This window comes from Petaurus breviceps, unplaced genomic scaffold, assembly GCF_028583685.1.
Source record: "Petaurus breviceps papuanus isolate PSGF00001 unplaced genomic scaffold, PetGlider_PUasm1.0 140, whole genome shotgun sequence".
Taxonomy (NCBI): Eukaryota; Metazoa; Chordata; class Mammalia; order Diprotodontia; family Petauridae; genus Petaurus; species Petaurus breviceps.
The window spans coordinates 16,873,606-16,891,268 of record NW_027185698.1 but is presented as its reverse complement, the minus strand read 5'-3'; the positions used below and the strand labels follow the sequence as shown (position 1 = coordinate 16,891,268).

At 35.9% G+C, this 17,663-nt stretch overlaps 1 protein-coding gene across 1 annotated transcript in view; it reads right to left on the bottom strand.

The window, feature by feature from the left end:
• The window catches only part of SEPSECS (Sep (O-phosphoserine) tRNA:Sec (selenocysteine) tRNA synthase), an 82,272-nt gene that overhangs the window by 41,511 nt on the left and 23,098 nt on the right, over nucleotides 1-17,663 (bottom strand). The window contains exon 6 of the mRNA XM_069069023.1: nucleotides 1,591-1,693. Within this exon, the coding sequence (XP_068925124.1) occupies nucleotides 1,591-1,693 (103 nt within the window). The remainder of the gene's footprint in view (nucleotides 1-1,590; nucleotides 1,694-17,663) is intronic.

The window sequence follows — 17,663 nt, the reverse complement described above, 5'->3', positions numbered from 1 at the left end:
CCTGGATCTCCAGGCACTAGAAATAATAAGAAGACAGGATATAGGATTGCCTTATCTCATAAACCCATGGGCTAGGTTGGTTAGTGCAGTTAGAGCGCAGTGGGCAGTGGAAGAGGGGATGCTGAGTACATGTAAGTTAAGTGTTAGTTCATGGAGTTTTTTGCCTTCTTTGGGTTCTTAGCGATCTAAATCAGAGGTGTCAAATCAGCACACCTGAGCATAGCTAAAATCAGATCAAAATGTAATTGGGAAATATTTAACAACATAAAAACAAATACAATAAAACATAGATATCATTACATTTTAAAATAAAGTCAACATGTAGCCTAATGATATACTTATGTACAGTTTAATTGTCCCTGTTTCTATTTGAGTTTGATACCACTATCCTAGACCATGGAAAGAGCTGAAATAGCTTTATCTCTGATTTATGACTTCTCTTTTGGAGAGGTTTGGAAAGTTTGTGAGAATCAGAGAAAATGTCTAACCTTCCATCTTGTTGGTCATGTTGACCTGGAAGTCCAAATATAGGGAATAAAAATTACTCTGAGCTCAAAAGACTAACAACCACATGGAATCAGAACTACTAAAGAAGTACTAAATTTTTTATGTCCTTCATAAATCACTGTTTTTGATTACCCCATGACCCAAGTTGACCAGGGACAAATACCATAATCAGCATAATGAAGACAAAAAGTAACAGACTCATAAAATGTGGTAAAAAGAGCCAAGAACATAAGTGCTAAGGTCAGAGTTACATTTTCATAATCTCAGACTACTAAATATTTCTTAAGATGTCCCAAAAGAAAAACTGAGACCGTATTGTAAGTAGGAATGCCAAGAAGTAGGTACCAGTAAGCAAAACTATACACTGACACTTCCATTCCTTCATCGTAAAGATAAACATATGACAATGAAAAGCAGACTGAGGCGGACATATTTGTATTGGCAAATGATCTAAGATCTAGAAATAGTTGCTGTTAGGTACCTGAACCTCAGGCCACATCTTGAGGTCACAAAACGGTCAGTAAGAAAGAGTATGCTAGAAAAATGAAGGAGCTTGAAGGTAACACATAGTTATGGAATAGTTACAGCATAGAATAAACGTGGAAATCATTTACCTCAACCCTTTCATTTAATAGATGTAGACACAGAGAGGTCAACATTCTTCAAGGTCATTACAGTTAGTACATGGCAAAGCTACAACTTGAGTCAGTCATCTAATTCCAAGTTAAATGGTCATTTTCTCTGAAGTAAAATATGAGTCATATTGCACTGACATGGGAATAAGAAGTAGGAGCACCAGACTTCCTCCCCATTCTAAACACATAAAGGAAGACGAGCTCTAGGTATCCCTCTTAAAGGACAGAATTTATGCATCTACATGTTTTCAATTCCTCTTTCTCTATGGTCTTATTCTGGCTTCCAAACTCTCTAATTCCAGATTTTTCAGAACTGGTATTCTAAGCTTTGGTGATTAATAATGTCAATAGAAGTAGTATATAGACTCCAAAAGTACCCTGTTTTTAAAACATAAAAAACTTTATTATACTTGAAACTTAATTTTTAATTAAAAACTACTTGTTTTACCTGTTGTATGAGATGCATACACTTTGAAGATTGTACTCCATATGCATTGTTGACTATATGTGGAATATCATAATTAGCACAAATCATAGCCAGTTCTTCCAATCTACAAACATAAAATGTAATTTAGTGAGTCATACAGTATACTGTAATGTTGTAGTGTTCAAATTATGCTTTGACTCAAAAAGTATTCAGCTTTCATGTTTATTGCAGTAAAGTTCCAGGATCAACTCAAGTGTCATTCAAATATACTAAAAGTCATTTTGTTATTTTACAGCAACAAAGGACTTTTCAATTCAAGTAATGATATCAGGTGATAAAAGGCGGCACATATTTACAAAGTTTTAATTTAATTGTCTAACATACTACAAAAGATAAGTTTTGACCTGTGTCAAACTAGTGAGGCATTTTTAAATCTCCATTTAATTATTTATATTAACAAAAAAAATTAAGAGCTGAATTTTCATGACCAAAAAACCAAACTTGCCAGTCACAAATTATAAAATGTTTTATTTTTATATGCTGGTGCCAACTTTTAAAAACTTTTTAGATAATTAAGATACTGAGGATATTAGTTTAAAGGAGATGTCCTTTCAGCTCCAAATCTAGAGTTTGAAAATTCATAGTGAGAATTTGATAACCTATGAAAAAGTTAATAGCTTTAGACCAAAGCCTAATAAGAAGATGCTGCTTTGCAGAACTAAAAGCCATTTTTAATATTACTTGTTCAGAGCCCTTATTAACTAATAAAAGAATATTTTTTGCTAATATGAAATATTAAAAAATCTGTAATGCACAGTTTTGGTCAAAATTAATGCAAATGCACTATTTGTTTCACTGATGTTACTGAAAGGAGTAATGCAGTTTGGCAGGAGAGTTAATGCACGTAAAGGAGGATAACATAAAGCTAAGACTGGAAATGCTACAAGATTATAGAGTGCCTTAAATGCCTGACAAACCAGTTCATAAAATCATTTTGGTTATTGTGTAAATAATTTATTTTTATAGCATTTGATCTTTTTTTAAGTTAAAAAAATGTACAATACTGCTATATTTGTAACTTTAAAACGACTTAAATTTCTGTTAAGTGAAAACATTTTAGTATTAATTTTCTAAAAATAAAACCTATAAACAAATTTAAACACAATTGTTTCTCACACGAACAATTAGAGGGAAGTAGTCTTTAAACACATTATAAATCATAGAAAACATACAAATAGTTTATTTTAAAACTATAGTAAAAATTAAATTAAAAAATAAAAATGGCTCCTAGATTATCTCCTGGAAGTAGGAAGCACAATAATATAAAAATATTATTAAAGAGAATTAAGTACATTTCAGACAACTTGAAGTAGGTATCTAGTAGCCATCTCAAACTGAGTATGTTCAAAAGAGAACTTATTATTTTTCTCCTAAAGTCTAACCCAGGCATGGGGAACATATGGCCTTCTAGTTCCTTAGATGCAGTCTTTTGACTGAGTCCAAGTTTTACAGAATAAATCCTTTTAGTAAGGGGATTTGTCCTGTGAAGAGTGATCAAAATCCTACCCCTACCCCCAACCTTCACTATGCCTATAGAGGGCAACACCACCCTTTCAGTCCCTCAGGCTCAAAATCTAGAAGTCATCCCGGACTTCTCACTATCTCTTACCTTCCCATATCCAAACTGTTAGCAAGGCCAACTGATTTCACCTCTGCAACATCTCTTGACTACGCCCCCTTCTCTCCTTTGATGCTACTACAACTCTAGTGCATCACTACACATATGGACCATTGCAATAGTCTGCTGGTGGATCTGCCTGCTCAAATCTTTCCTCACCCCAACCTATCTTCCATTGTCACTAAAGTGTAGGCCCAATAACTCCCCTACTCAATAAGCTCCAGTGCCTTCCTATCACTTTCAGGAGCAAATAGAAAATGCTCCATTTGACATTCAAAGTTCTACATAACCTAGTCCCCTCCTACCTTTCAATCTTCTTCACTTTACCCTATGAGACATATTCTTCAATCCAGTGACCCTGATTTCCTGCTGTTCCACAAACAAGACACTCCATCTCTCAGTTCTGGGGTTTTTCTCTGACTGTAGCCTATGCAAAAAATGTTCTACCTCCTCCGCTCCCAATACTGACCAGACTTTCTTTAAATCTCACATAAAATCTCACCTTCTATAAGAAGCCTTTCCTTTCCCTTCTCTATTCAAGTGCCTTCCCTCTATTAATTATTTCTATTTATCCTGTATAGAGTTTGCTTTGCATATATTTGTTTGCATGTTGTCTCCCCTATTAAATTGTAAGCTCGTAGGGGCAAGAACTGTCTTTGCCTCTTTCTGTATCCTCAGGGCTTAGCATAGAGCTGACACATATTAGCAACTTAATAAATGTTTATTGGTTGATTAAAGTTTAGAATAACATTCTCAGACTGGCAACAAATTTTTCAGCCACAGCAACCTTCCAAGCCTATTTCTAATGTTGCAATAGAGCTGAATTTGCATTGATGAAAAAGAATATTCATACCATCAAATTCTGGTCACTCACTTGAAATAGTGAAAATTAAAGATAATTATAAAATTAGTTTAACTGTGAAATTCACTTATCATTAGTCTAGTCCCTTACCATTCAATTTCAGGGATATAGGATATAGAAAAAATATATGAAAGGCAAAGAAAGAAAGGTAATATATTAGGGGAAAAAAGAATATTTTCATTGTTCGCAAGATATTTCATCCCATACTCCCAATTTAGCTTGTATTTAGGACCAATGGCCATGTCCCGCTTCTGATTTTCCTTCCAGATTTTCACCTAAAAGTATACATTATTCAAGTAAAAGGATAAAAAAAAATTTATTAAGAATAAAAACCATAGGGATGGCTAGGTGGCACAGTGAATAGGGCACCGGCCCTGGAGTCAGGAGGACCTGAGTTCAAATCGGGCCTCAGACACTTAACACAAAAACTAGCCGTGTAACCTTGGGCAAGTCACTTAACCCCAATTGCCCTCCCCCCCAAAAAACGGCAAAAAATAAAATAAAATAAAGAATAACAACCATAAAAATTCATGCCAAAAAAATTACAGATCCTTCATTTCTCCTATCAATAAAGATCACCATTCTTTTTTATAGTTTGGTAGACGGTTTTCAAGAGTGGTTGCAACAAAAATCTATCACCCTGTATCAGTTTCTCATACAAAAGTCATAGTTCATTACCAGAATCATACTCAAAACCTCTTCAGCTTGATAGGACTTGCCAGAACTTATGAATCACTGATACAACCTTTAAAACACCCAGAGTAATCTTCATACTAAGTTGAGACATCTAAGTTGGGTTTCTGTGAGAATTCTATATAATAATAAGAAGAAGAAGATTTATACAGAGCTTACTATGTGCCAGGCCCTGTGCTAAGTGCTTTACAATTATTATCTCATTTGATTCTCACAACCCTAAGAGGTGCTATCATGTGACTTTACCGATAAGGAAACTGAGGAAGAGGTTAAGTGACTTGCCAGTGTCACACATCCAGTAAGTGTCTGAGGTCAAATTTGAACTCAGCTCTTCTTGACCCCAAGCCCAGGGTTCTCATTCACTGAGCCTTTGTATTTCACTTTCAACAATGCATGTGAGTTAAAAGGCAGTGGAAATGTACATAGTGAGGATAAGCCCGCTGCAGTCATTAACAATTTGCAAGTGATAAACAGTTTGAAATCATATAATTAAGGATTACTATAAACAAGAAATGAGGAAGGCGAGTTCCATATCAAAAGGGAGGGATAACAGAAAGGAAGTTTCTCAGCCTCAGTCATATTTCTCTCTTTCACCAGCATCTATTTCTACAGCCCCCTTACTAAATGACTTACTTAGTCATTTAGCTAAGCCCTGTAGATACTAGCTCCACAATATCTTATAGCCATTCCTTTCTCTATACTGACAAATCTACTACCCTAGTTCAGGCTCTCTTCAGTTCTTACCTGGACTATTAAAGGAGCTTCCTAACTGGTTTTCCTTCCTCAAGTCTCTCCAATGTCCAATTTATCTTCCATACAGTTGCCAGTGTGAATTTCCTAAAACACAAGTCTGATCATATCACTCTCCTACTTTATAACAAATTCCTCTACAGGTTCCCTAACACCTGTAGGATAAAAATACAAACTCTTCTGCTCTGCATCTAAAGTTCATCATTATTAGGCTGGTGAAAAATTTGATTACCTGTTCATTTTTTTTTTGGCCAAGTACAAGGTCATATAAAAATATCAAAGAGATTTTTAAGATACTGTGGAAGTTGTTTATTTCTAATATATCTGAATTTTTCAAGTCCTCAAGCTACAAATAAAACAGAAGATCTTTAATTTGAAATAATGATTAAACAGCTAAATTGACATTAAAGTAATTACTCATATCTGCATGTGGAACTCTGAACATAGTCAACAAGCATTGCTTAAAAGATTCTCATGTGCCAAGGACAGCCACAGGGATACTGGGAATACAAATACAAGCAAATAAAGACAACCTTTGCCCTCAGCTAGCTTACATTCTAATACAGGAAGACAACACATAAAAGGGAAGTGAAAAGGGAGTGGGGAAAGAGAAGGTACCCACAGAGTGGAATGGTGGCAAAGTCCATCAAGTCAGGAATAGGCTGTGAGAGGGGTGAAGGATGGCTGGCCTCAGCCTTTCCTCAAAACAGAGGTTTCAGGAAGAACTCACCAACGGGAGGAAGGGATCCCAGGGGTTGAGGAATCTTCCAGAGTAAAAAGGCACAAGAAGAGGGGGGATCTTCCAGGGTGAGAAGACAGCTGAAGCATGGTGGTGAAGTCTGAAGAGCCACGAACAGGCTGGGAGAAAAGACTTTTCTTTTCCTTTTTTAAAAAAATTTATTGTTTATTTATTTGTAACATGCTTTTCTTTTTAAATGTTGAGTTTAGATTCTCTCCTTCACTCTTACCTCTCCCCCACCCACTGAAAAGGGAAACAATATGCTATCAATTATACATGTGAAATCATACAAAATATATTTCAATATTAGCCATATTGCAAAAAAGTAAGAAAGAAAATTATACTTCAATTTGCACTCAAGAGTTCATCAGCTCTCTGGAGGTAGATGACTTTTATCATTACTCCTTTGAAACTGTCTTGAATCATTGTATATTTATCAAAGTAGCCAAGTCTTTCAGGCTGATCATCTTTATAACATTGGTGTTACTGTGCACAATGATCTCCAGGTTCTTCTCACTTCACTTGACATCAGTTCATATAGGTCTTACCATGTTTTTTCTAAAGCCTCCTCCCTGATCATTTCTTACAGCATAAAAGTACTTCATCACAATCATATGCTACAACTTATTCAGTCACTCCCCAATTGATGAGCATCCCCTCAATGTCCAATTCTTTGCCAGCACAAAAAAAAAAAAGCTGCTTATAAATATTTTTGTACTTAGACAGGTTCTTTTCCTTTTATCTCTTTGGGGTGTATAGACCTAGTAGTGTTATTGTTGGATCAAAAGGTATGCATAGTTTCATAACCCTTTGGTTATAGTTCCAGACTGTTCTACAGAATGGCTGGACCAGTTCACTACTCCTTCATAATACCAATTCACTACTCACTTCTTAATACCTATTTTCCCTCATCCCCTCCAATATTTGTCATTTCTGATAGGTATAAGTTGGTACCTCAGAGTTGTTTTAATTTGCCTTTCTTTAATAAATAGTGAGTATTTTTTCATATGACTACAGATAGCTTTGAATTATTTTTCTGAAAACTGCCTTATATCTTTTGGCCATTTATCTTTTTTTTTTTTTTTGCTTTTTGGAGGGGGGTAAGCAAGGCAAATGGGGTTAAGTGACTTGCCCAAGGTCACACAGCTAGTAAGTGTTAAGTGTCTGAGGCCAGATTTGAAGGTCCTCCTGACTCAAGGGCCTCCTGACTCTATTCACTGCATCACCTAGCCGCCCCTTGACCATTTAACAATTGGGGAATGATTCTTATTTTTATAAATTTGACTCAATTCCCTATATATTTGGAAAATGAGGCATTTATCAGAGAAACTAGCTCTAAGTTTTAAAAAATAAATTTTCCATTGTCTATGGTACCTTTTAGCAAAATGTGGATTCCAGGATTCAATTTTGCTTTTGTCTGAAATCATGATTGCCACCCCTGCCCTCTCACTTCAGCTGAAGCATGATAGACTGACTCTGCTTCAGCCTTTCATTTCAACTGTCTTTCTGTCCCAGTTGTGTCTCTTGAACACAACATATTGCTGGATTCTAGTTTCCAATCCATTCTGCTAATCACTTCCATTCTAATGGAAGTTAGCTCATCCCATCCACATTCACAATTATGACCATTCTCTGTGCATTTCCCTCCACCCTGTCTTCTTATTTATTCTTCTATTTTAGTTATTTTCTATTTATGCCAATTCTAATTTTCAAAAGTCTGTCATGCTTTTAACCACTGCTCCCCTAACCTATACTCCCCTTTATACCTCACCCCCATATCTCCTTTCCCATCCTATCTCCCAACTGGGTAAAAGTGATTTCTATATTCAACTGAGTATGTATACATTCTTCCCACTTTGAACCAATTCTGACAAGGGTGAAGTTCAAGCATTGCTTGCCACCTTAGCCCTTCCCTTTTTCCCCCTCCAGTATAAAAACTCTTCCTTGCACAGCTCCTTAATATGAGAAAATTTTACCCCATTCTACATCTCCCTTTCCCCTTCTCCCAGGGCATCTCTCTTTCTTACCCTTACATTCTTTTCTTGGAGATTATTTCAACATAACTGACTCATATCCTTGCCCTTTGTCTGAGGACACTCCTTATAACTGACCTAATAATAATAAAGCTCTTAGGAGTTATATGGATCACTTTGCTACAAAGAAAGGTAAACAGTTTAACTCCATTAGTGCTCTATGATTACCCTTTTCATGTTTGCTTTTTTACACTTCTCTTGAGTCTTATATTTGAAAGTTCATTTTTCTATTCAGTTCTGGTCTTTTCACTAGGAATAACTGGGAGTCATCTATTTCATTTAATGTCTATTTTTTCCCCTGAAGAATTAACCTCAGTTTTACTGGGTACAGGGGTAGGGAATATGTGACCTTGAGGCCACATGTAGCCTTCTAGGTCCTTGTGTGCAGCCTTTTGACCAAGTCTAAGTTTTAAAGAATAAACCACTTTATTAAGGGGTTTGTTCTGTAAAGTTTGGATTCAGTCTAAATGCCACTCTTGAGGACCTAAAAGGCCACATGTGGCCTCAGGGTTACATGTTCTCCACCCCTGAGTGATTCTTGGTTGTAATCCTAGCTCCTTTGCCCTCTGGAACTGGAATATTCCAAGCCCTCCTTTCTGTTAACATGGAAGCTGCTAAATCTTGTGCAATTTTGACTGTAACTCCACAATATTTGAGTTGTTTCTTTCTGGATGAAGTATTTTGTCCTTGACCTGGGTGCTCTGGAATTTAGTTACAATATTCTGGAAAGTTTTCATTTTGGGATCTCCAGAGGTGATCAGTAAATTTTGTTAATTTCTATTTTACCCTCTAGATCTGAGATATAAGGGCAGTTTTCCTTGATAATTTCTTGAAAGATGATGTCTAGGTTCTTTTTTTGATTATTGCTTCCAGGTAGTCCAATAACTCTTAAATTATTTCTCCTGGGTTTGCCAGGTCAGTTGTTTTTCCAATGAGATATTTCACATTTTCTTCTAGTTTTTCAATCTTTTGACTTTGATTGTTTCTTGAAGTCTCATAGAGTCATTAGCTTCCACTTTGCCCAATTCTAATTTTTAAGTGACTAATTTCTTCAGTTAGCTTGTGTACCTTTGTTTCCATATGGCCAGTTGTGCTTTTTAAGGAGTCCTTCTCTTCAGAGGATTTTTGTGCCTCTTTTCCCATTTGGCCTAATCTGTTTTTAAAGGAGTTCTTTTCTTTAGTGAATTTTGCTTCTTTTACCATTAAGCCAATTCTTTTAAGGTGATTTTTTTTCCTTCAGTCTTTTTTTGTGGCTCTTTTGCCAAACTATTAAGTCTCCTTTCATAATTTTCTTGCATCACTCTCATTTCTTTTCCAAATGTTTCCTCTGCTACTCTTCTCTTTCTTTTAACTATTCCAGAAACTCCTGCTGGCCTTGGGTGGAATTAGCATTTTTCTTTGGGACTTTGCTTATAACTATTTTAACATTCTTGTCATCTATGTTTGTCTTATTCTTCCCTGCCACCTTTGTAGCTTTTTATGGTCAAATTCCCTTTTTGTTGCCTGCTCATTTTCCCAGCTTATTTTTTCACTTCGAAGTTGGGCTCTGTTCACCTGGAAGGCACTATTCCAAGCTTCAGGCTTTTCTATGCTGCTATTTTCAGAACTAGTTCTGAGAGTCTGCAAGTTTTAGGTGCTTCCAAGATGGCAGTATGCCAGAAGTATGGTCTGTAGTTCTGAGATCTACCCAGGAAGGGCCGCTGTTGCCTGAAGTCACAAATACTAGTGTTCCTCTTAGCCCTAGAACTATGATCAGGTCCCTGTTCCCTTGTGACATATTACAAGCACTCCTCTCTGTCTTGCCCTGAAACCCAGGATTATTTATGGGCAACAGAACTGTCACTCAGCACTAGCGGCACCAAGTGCCAGCAAAGATACCCCTGGAATCTCTTTTGGACCAGGTGTCTGATGGACTTATCACCTCTGGACTGAGAACTCCTAAAACTGCTACTGCTGTCATGGCTACCTACAAGGTCCACTGCTGGTGCTCCTGCCATGCTCCAGGCCTGCGCCCACCCAGTGTTAAAGACTTCTTTTGCTGACTTCCTAGGTTGTCTTAGGTTGGAAAAATGTCTCCCTCTGACCTTTTGTTGTCCCTCCCACACCAAAATTTTATTTGAGGTATTATTTTAAAATAGGTTGGAGAAGAATGTTGGGAGAGTTTACTTGTGTCCTGGCCTATGCTCCACCATCTTGGCTCTGGAAGAGGCCTTCAAATATATTTCCTCATATGAGGTACACAAAGCAAATATTATTATCCTAATTTTACAGATGAGGGGAACTGGGTCTAAGGAATAAAAAGAGACTTGCCCAAAGTCACAGAGCTAGTAAAGTCAGAATGAGATCCTTCTCCTAGCCTAATCCAGTACTTGAGTAGGCCTACTGAAAGCAAAGCACTATAAACCTACAAACGTAACTCCTATGCTCTTGAAAACAGCCAGGTATATTACCATGAACAGGTTTTATTTACCTTTTTATAGTAGTCCTCTAAAAACTGTTTGTGTTGTAATGAAAATTAACATGCATTCATTATTGCTAAATTATGTGATATCTATGAATTTAAACCAAACTAAGTCTCCCTAAGAAACAGAGGAAGAAAAACATCACTGAATTTCCTTAAAATGTATTAACACAAGCATTCTAAGTTAAAATAAAATTTAGAAAGCAGAGGAAATGTTGTTTTCAAAATTGGAAATACTGAAGACTACCATTAAAGACAGTATAGTTGGAAAAACTACAATTCAACTCTCTCCTACAACTACTTCAACAAAGACTGAGAAACATAACAAAATGAATTCTGATCAGGAAACCTAAAAAGAAAACACAGTGGGGTGGAGCCAAGATGACATAGAAAAGGCAGGGATTCACCAGAGCTCTCCCCAAAACCATGCCAAACAACTTTAAATAATGCCTCAAAAATTCTAGAGTGACAGAACCCACAAAATGACAGGGTGAAACAATTTTCTAGTTCAAGACAACTTAGAAAGTTGGTAGGAAAAGTCTGTTACAATAGGGTGAGAGCAGAGCACAGTCTACAGTAAGCTACCCCCTAGCAGACCAGCCATGGGCCTTGGGGGCAACTGAATCAGTGGCAGCAGTGGAGGTTTCCAGATCTCTCAGCCCACAGAGGTTAAGAGGGTCAGACAACCAATCAGGACATTACAGGGGTCCCTTTGCTGGCAATAGGGGCAAGACTCTGTTACATTGCCAATACTTGGGTTCTTGGTCGCAGTTCTGGATCTCAGGGTCCTCCCAAGGACAAGAAGAAGTATTACTATATCAGAGCTTGTGGCTGCAGAGGATCTGGGACTCTGGTCACAGTTCCAGGGCAGAAAAGGGTACTTGTGGTCACTTAAAGATTAGAGCACAGGCCAAAACAGTAGTAAACACACTTCTACCTAGATCATACCACCTTGGAAGAATCTAAAACTTAAACAGTTCCCCAGAATTATCACTGAAAACAGCTGCATAAGAAACCTGAAGTTCAGGACACTGCCCCCTCAGGACAGTGCTCTGGAAACAGAGGTCCACTTCAGCACAGAATTAAAAGTCAAGAAATAGGCTGGAAAAAATGAGCAAACAGTAGAAAAATAACCTGACTACAGAAAGTTACTATGGTGACAGGGAAGATCAAAACATAAACTCAGAAGAAGAAAACAAAGTCAAAACTGCTATACCTAAAGCCTCAAAGGAAAACAGGAATTGGGCTCAGGTCATGGAAGAACTCAGAAAGAATTTTAAAAATCAAGTAAAACAGGTAGAGGAAAAATTGGGAAAAGAAATGAGAATGATGCAAGAAAATCATGAAAAAAGAGTCCATAGCTTGGTAAAGGACACACACACACAAAAATAAAATACTTAAAAAAATAACACCTTAACTTAAATAATAGGCCAAATGGTAAAAGAGCCACAAAAATTCAATGAAGAGAAGAATGTCTTGAAAAGCAGAATTGGCCAAAGGGGATAAAAGAGGTACAAAAATAAACTGAAGTAAAGAACTCCTTTAAAAATTAGAATTGACCAAATGGAAAAGGAGGTACAAAAGCTCACAGAAAAAAAATAATTCCTTAAAAATTAGGAAGGGTAAGTTGAAGCTAATGATTCCATGAGACTTCAAGAAACAATCAAACAAAGTCAAAAATGAAAAACAAAAAGAAAATGTGAAATATCTCATTGGGAAAACAATGACCTGGAAAACAGATCCAGGAGAGATCATTTAAGAATTACTGGACTACCTAAAAGTCATGATCAAAAAAATACTCTAGACATTATCTTTTAAGAAATTATCAAGGAAAACTGCCCTGATACTCTAGAGCCAGGAGGTAAAACAGAAACTGAACAACTCCATCGATTACTTCCTGAAAGAGATCCCAAAATGAAAACTCCTAGGAATATTATAGCCAAATTCCAAAACTCCCAGGTCAAGAATAAAATATTATAAGTAGCCAGAAACAACTCAAATATCAAGGTGCCACAGTCAAGATAATACAAGTTTCTACATTAAAAAGTCATAGAGCTTGGAATATTCTAATTCCAGAGGGCAAAGGAGCTAGGATCACAACCAAAAATCACCTTCCCTGCAAAACTAAGTATAATCCTTCAGGGGAAAAAATATATATTCAATGACACAGAATTTTTAAGCATTCCTGATGAAAAAAGCAGAGCTGAATAGAAAATCTGATTTTCAAATACAACACTCAAGAGAAACATAAAGAGATAAACAGGAAAGAGAACTCCTTAGAGATTCAATAAGGTTAAACTATTTACATTCTGACATGGAAAAATGATACTTGCAACTCCTAAAAACTTTCTCATTATTAGGTTAAGTTAGATGGAGTATACACAGAGGGCACAACTGTGAATTGAATATGATGGGATAATTATCTAAAAAACAAAATAAAGGAGTGAGAAAGGAATGCACTGTGACAATACAAAAAGGAAAAGTAGAATGGGGGTAAATTATTTGACATAAAAGAGGCACAAAAAGAGCTTTTACAGTGAAAGGAAATATGGGGGACATGCTGGGGAAGCATCAGAACTAGCTAAAATTGGGAATAACATATATACTCAGTTGGGTATAGAAATGTATCTTACCATCCAGGAAATAAGGAGAAAGGGAAGTAGGGGGCAGGGTGCAGATAAAAGGGAAGGTAGATTGGAGGTGGTAAAAGTCAAAAGCAAAACACTTTTGAATAAGGAGAGAAAGTGTAGGAAAAGAGGATGAAGGGTAACACAATAGTTATCATAACTGTGAAAAAAAATTTTACTGCAAGTTTTTCTGATAAAGACCTCATTTCTCAAATACATAGAAAACAGAGTTAAAATTACAGAAATAAGAGCCATTTCTCAATTGATAAATGGTCAAAGGATATGAACAAGCAGTTTTCAGATGAAGTAATCAAAGTTATTTATAGTCATATGAAAAAAACATTCTAAGTCACTACTGATTAGAGAAGTGCAAATTAAAACAACTAAGGTACCACATCACACCTATCAGACTGACTAACACGACAAAGCAGGAAAATGATAAATGTTGGAGAAGATGTGAGAAAATTGAGACACTAATGCACATGCTGGTGAAGTGCTATATCGATTCAACCATTCTGCAGAGCAATTTAGAAGTATGTTCAAAGGTCTATAAAATCATGCATACCCTTTAAACCCAAGCAATCCCACTACCAGGTCTGTATTCCAAAGAGTTTTTATAAAAAAAAAAGAGGAAGAAAAAGTATCTATATGTACAAAAATATTTATAGCAGTTCTTTTAAAGGTATAAAAGAATTGGAAACTGAGGAAATGTCCAACAATTAGGGAATGGATGAACAAGTTGTTGTATATTATTATGATGGAATACAACATTGTGCTATAACAAATGATGAGCAGGATGCTCTCAGAAAAAACCTGGAAAGACTTAATATGAACTGAAGCAAACTGAAATAAGCAGAACCAGAAGAATATTATATACAGTAACAGCAATACTGTACCATGATCGACTATGAATGACTTAGATATTTTTAGCAAGACAATGATCCAAGACAATTTTGAAAGATTTATGATGAAAAATGCTATCCATGTCCAGAGGGGAAAAAAAAACGGATGGGGTCTGAATGAATATTGGAGTATACTTTTTCTTTATTTTTCTTTTTTTTTTCCTGTGTTTTCTTTCATTAACATGACTAACATGGAAATGTTTCGCATTACCTCACACATATAACCTGTATCAGATTGCTTACTGTCTGAGGGAAGGGGTAGAGAAAAGAAGGAGGGAGAGAATTTGGAACTCAAAATTTTCAAAACTGATGGGGCCAGCTAGGTGGCACAGTGAGTAAAGCACCGGTCCCAGAGTCAGAAAGACCTGAATTTGGTTCCGACCTCTGACACTTAACAAAAAAAACTAGCCATGTAACTTTGGGCAAGTTACTTAACCCCAATTGCCCTCCAAAAGGCAAAAAAATTTTTTTTTTCAAAAATGAATGTTAAAAATGGTTTTTACATGTAATTGGGGGAAAATAAAATACTAAAATAGAAAGAAAAAAATAAATTATCCTTTTCTTCAAGTGGCCTTTAATCCAGCAAAATAGCTAAAACAATTAAACAAATGACTCTGAGAGAAGCTAAATATAACTAATAAAAGAGATGATCAAATATTGTATCTAAGATTTGAAGGACACAATTTCTGTAGGCAGAGATTCTGGAGGTAGGCATTCTATACATAAGAAATGACTTGAGCATAGATTTGGAAATTAAAATGTTGGGCAAAGAGTGAAAAACTTGTTTGGCTATAAGATGGGGACTAAGAAGCAGACCTATGCCTAGGAACTGTCAAACTGTGGAAGCATAAGAAAGCAAGAAGTAGTCTAGGCTGAGGCTGTTTATTGCCAAGGAATAGGAAAAGAAGAGAGCTGCAGTTGTGTGGTTCTGATATCAGAGTGGAGGACCTCAGATTCAGCAGTCTGAACCTTGGTCTTGGAAAAGGAGTCCTATCAAATTTCTTTGAGGATATAAATATGGTCTTGATACTTAAGTCATGGACAGTGGAAAGAGAGAAAGAAAACTAATATCTCTAATGAACATTGCCATAAAAGTTTTAAATAAAACATTAGTTAAGTCTACAGTAATATAACACAAAGATTATACACTTTGACCAAGATGGATTTATTCCAGAAATGCATAGTTGCTTTAGTGTTAGGAAAACAATATAACAAGTCATATTATTATATCAACAGATACAGAAAAAGTTTTTGACAAGATACAATTCCCATTCCTATTTAAAAAATAAATAAACCTAGAAAACAAATTAATACTTTCCTTAATATGAAAGACAGTATTTATCCAAAACCTAGAACCAATGTTTTATATAACAAGGATTAACTAAAGAACTTTCCAACAAAATTAAGGGTAAAGCAAGAATGCCAAGTGTCACTATTTGACAAAATGCTAGTGATAGTAGTGAGAAAAATAAATTAAAGGAATAAGTATAGCCAAGAAGGAAAAAAAAGTTATTACTTTTTGCAGATGATATAATGGTTTCTTAGAAAAACCTGGAGAGTCATCTAAAAAATTAACTGAAATAATAACAGCAAAGCTGCAAACTGTAAAATGAATCCATATAAGTCATCAGCATTTCTCTCTGAAATGAACAATACCAAACAAGAAAAGACAGAGAAATTCCATTTTTAAAACTATAGACCATATAAAACACTTGGGAGTCAACCTACCAAGACACACATAGGAACTGCATGAATACAATTATGAAATACTTTTTATAGAATTAAAGACAGACCTAAATAATGAAATATTTATTGTTCGTGGGTAGGCTGACCCAATATAATAAAAATGACCAATACTATCTAAATTAATTTACTTATTTCAGTGCCATACCCATCAACCTACCAAAGGATCATTTATGGAGAAAAAAAAATTAACAATTCCTCAAGAGAAACAAAAGATCAAGAATCTCAATGGAAATAATGAAAAAAAGTGGGGAAAAGTGGTCTAGCCATACCAGATCTCAAGCTATACTTACAAAAAAGGAATTATCAAAATGATTTGGCACTAGAAATAGAGGCTGATCAATAGTATAGATTAGGTATACAATGTATGCCCAGAAGCAAATGAACACGATGATCTAGTGTTTCATAAATCCAAAAACACACCCCACCCCCAACTACTGATGTAGCAACTATTTGAAAAAACTCCTGAAATAATTGAAAAGTAAACTGGCAGAAACTAAGTACAATCAATTCTGTTATTAACACTTGTTTTCAAAATGTAAATCTGTTCCAATTTGACTGATATATCAGGCAGCAATTTGAACATAATGCAAATTTCAAATCTGCTTATGCATGATTTCTTCCTGGAGAAACAGCAAGAACAGAGAAAACTATAGCTCTTCACAACAACTCATAAGCTGCAACCATTCTGGTACCCATTTCTACAAGCAAATTTCAGGGGCTGGTTTTTTTTTTTTGCACAAACAAAACCAATGCCATAGTTACTGTACATCTACTGGTATAGCAGGAGCCGTTGACAAAGAAGGGCTGGTCCACATCACCAAATCCCACCTTCTGCCATGGCCTCCAACTTGGAGACCAGGAATGCTGGCCTACTCCATTTTCCTGACACTTCACCAACCTGGCCCACTGAGAACCTGGATGCAGGCCAAGCTGGAGCCCAGACATGGTCACTGCCAATTTATTATATTACTTACATATTTTTCAACCATTTAATATGTATAAAATTATGCTATTGTTTTTATGTTCCTCTTGCTTTTTTCAAACATATCACTAACAAAGTTTTTTGAGGGTTGTACTTCTAAACCCATTTTTTCATGCTATGATTTTTACTGAATGACTTTGCAACATTTAGTTCAGAGGTGGGGAACGTGCGGCCTCAATGGCACATGTGGCCTTGGGTACAGGCTTTTTACTGAGTCCAAGTTTTACAGAAAAAAACTAAGTAAAACTAAAGGGATTTACTCTGTGAAGTTTGGATTCAGTGAAAGGGTGCACTTAAGGACTTAGAGGCCATTATGTGGCCTCAAGGCTGCAGGTTCCCCACCTCTGGAGTTAGAGAAGAACTAACTTAACTGTACAGAACAAAATCTCACAACATATATCAAGATATCTCAACACTGATACATGACTTACACACACAAGTTGACAAAACAAATTAGAGGAGCAAGGAAAACATTCCCTTTCAGACATACTGGTGGGGTGATCAAAACTGGAGGTGTAGAGAGGATAACAGAAAATAAAATGGACAGTTTTATTACATAAAATTAAAACATTTATATATCAATAAAAACAAACGTAACTAAAATTAGATGGGAAACAGCAG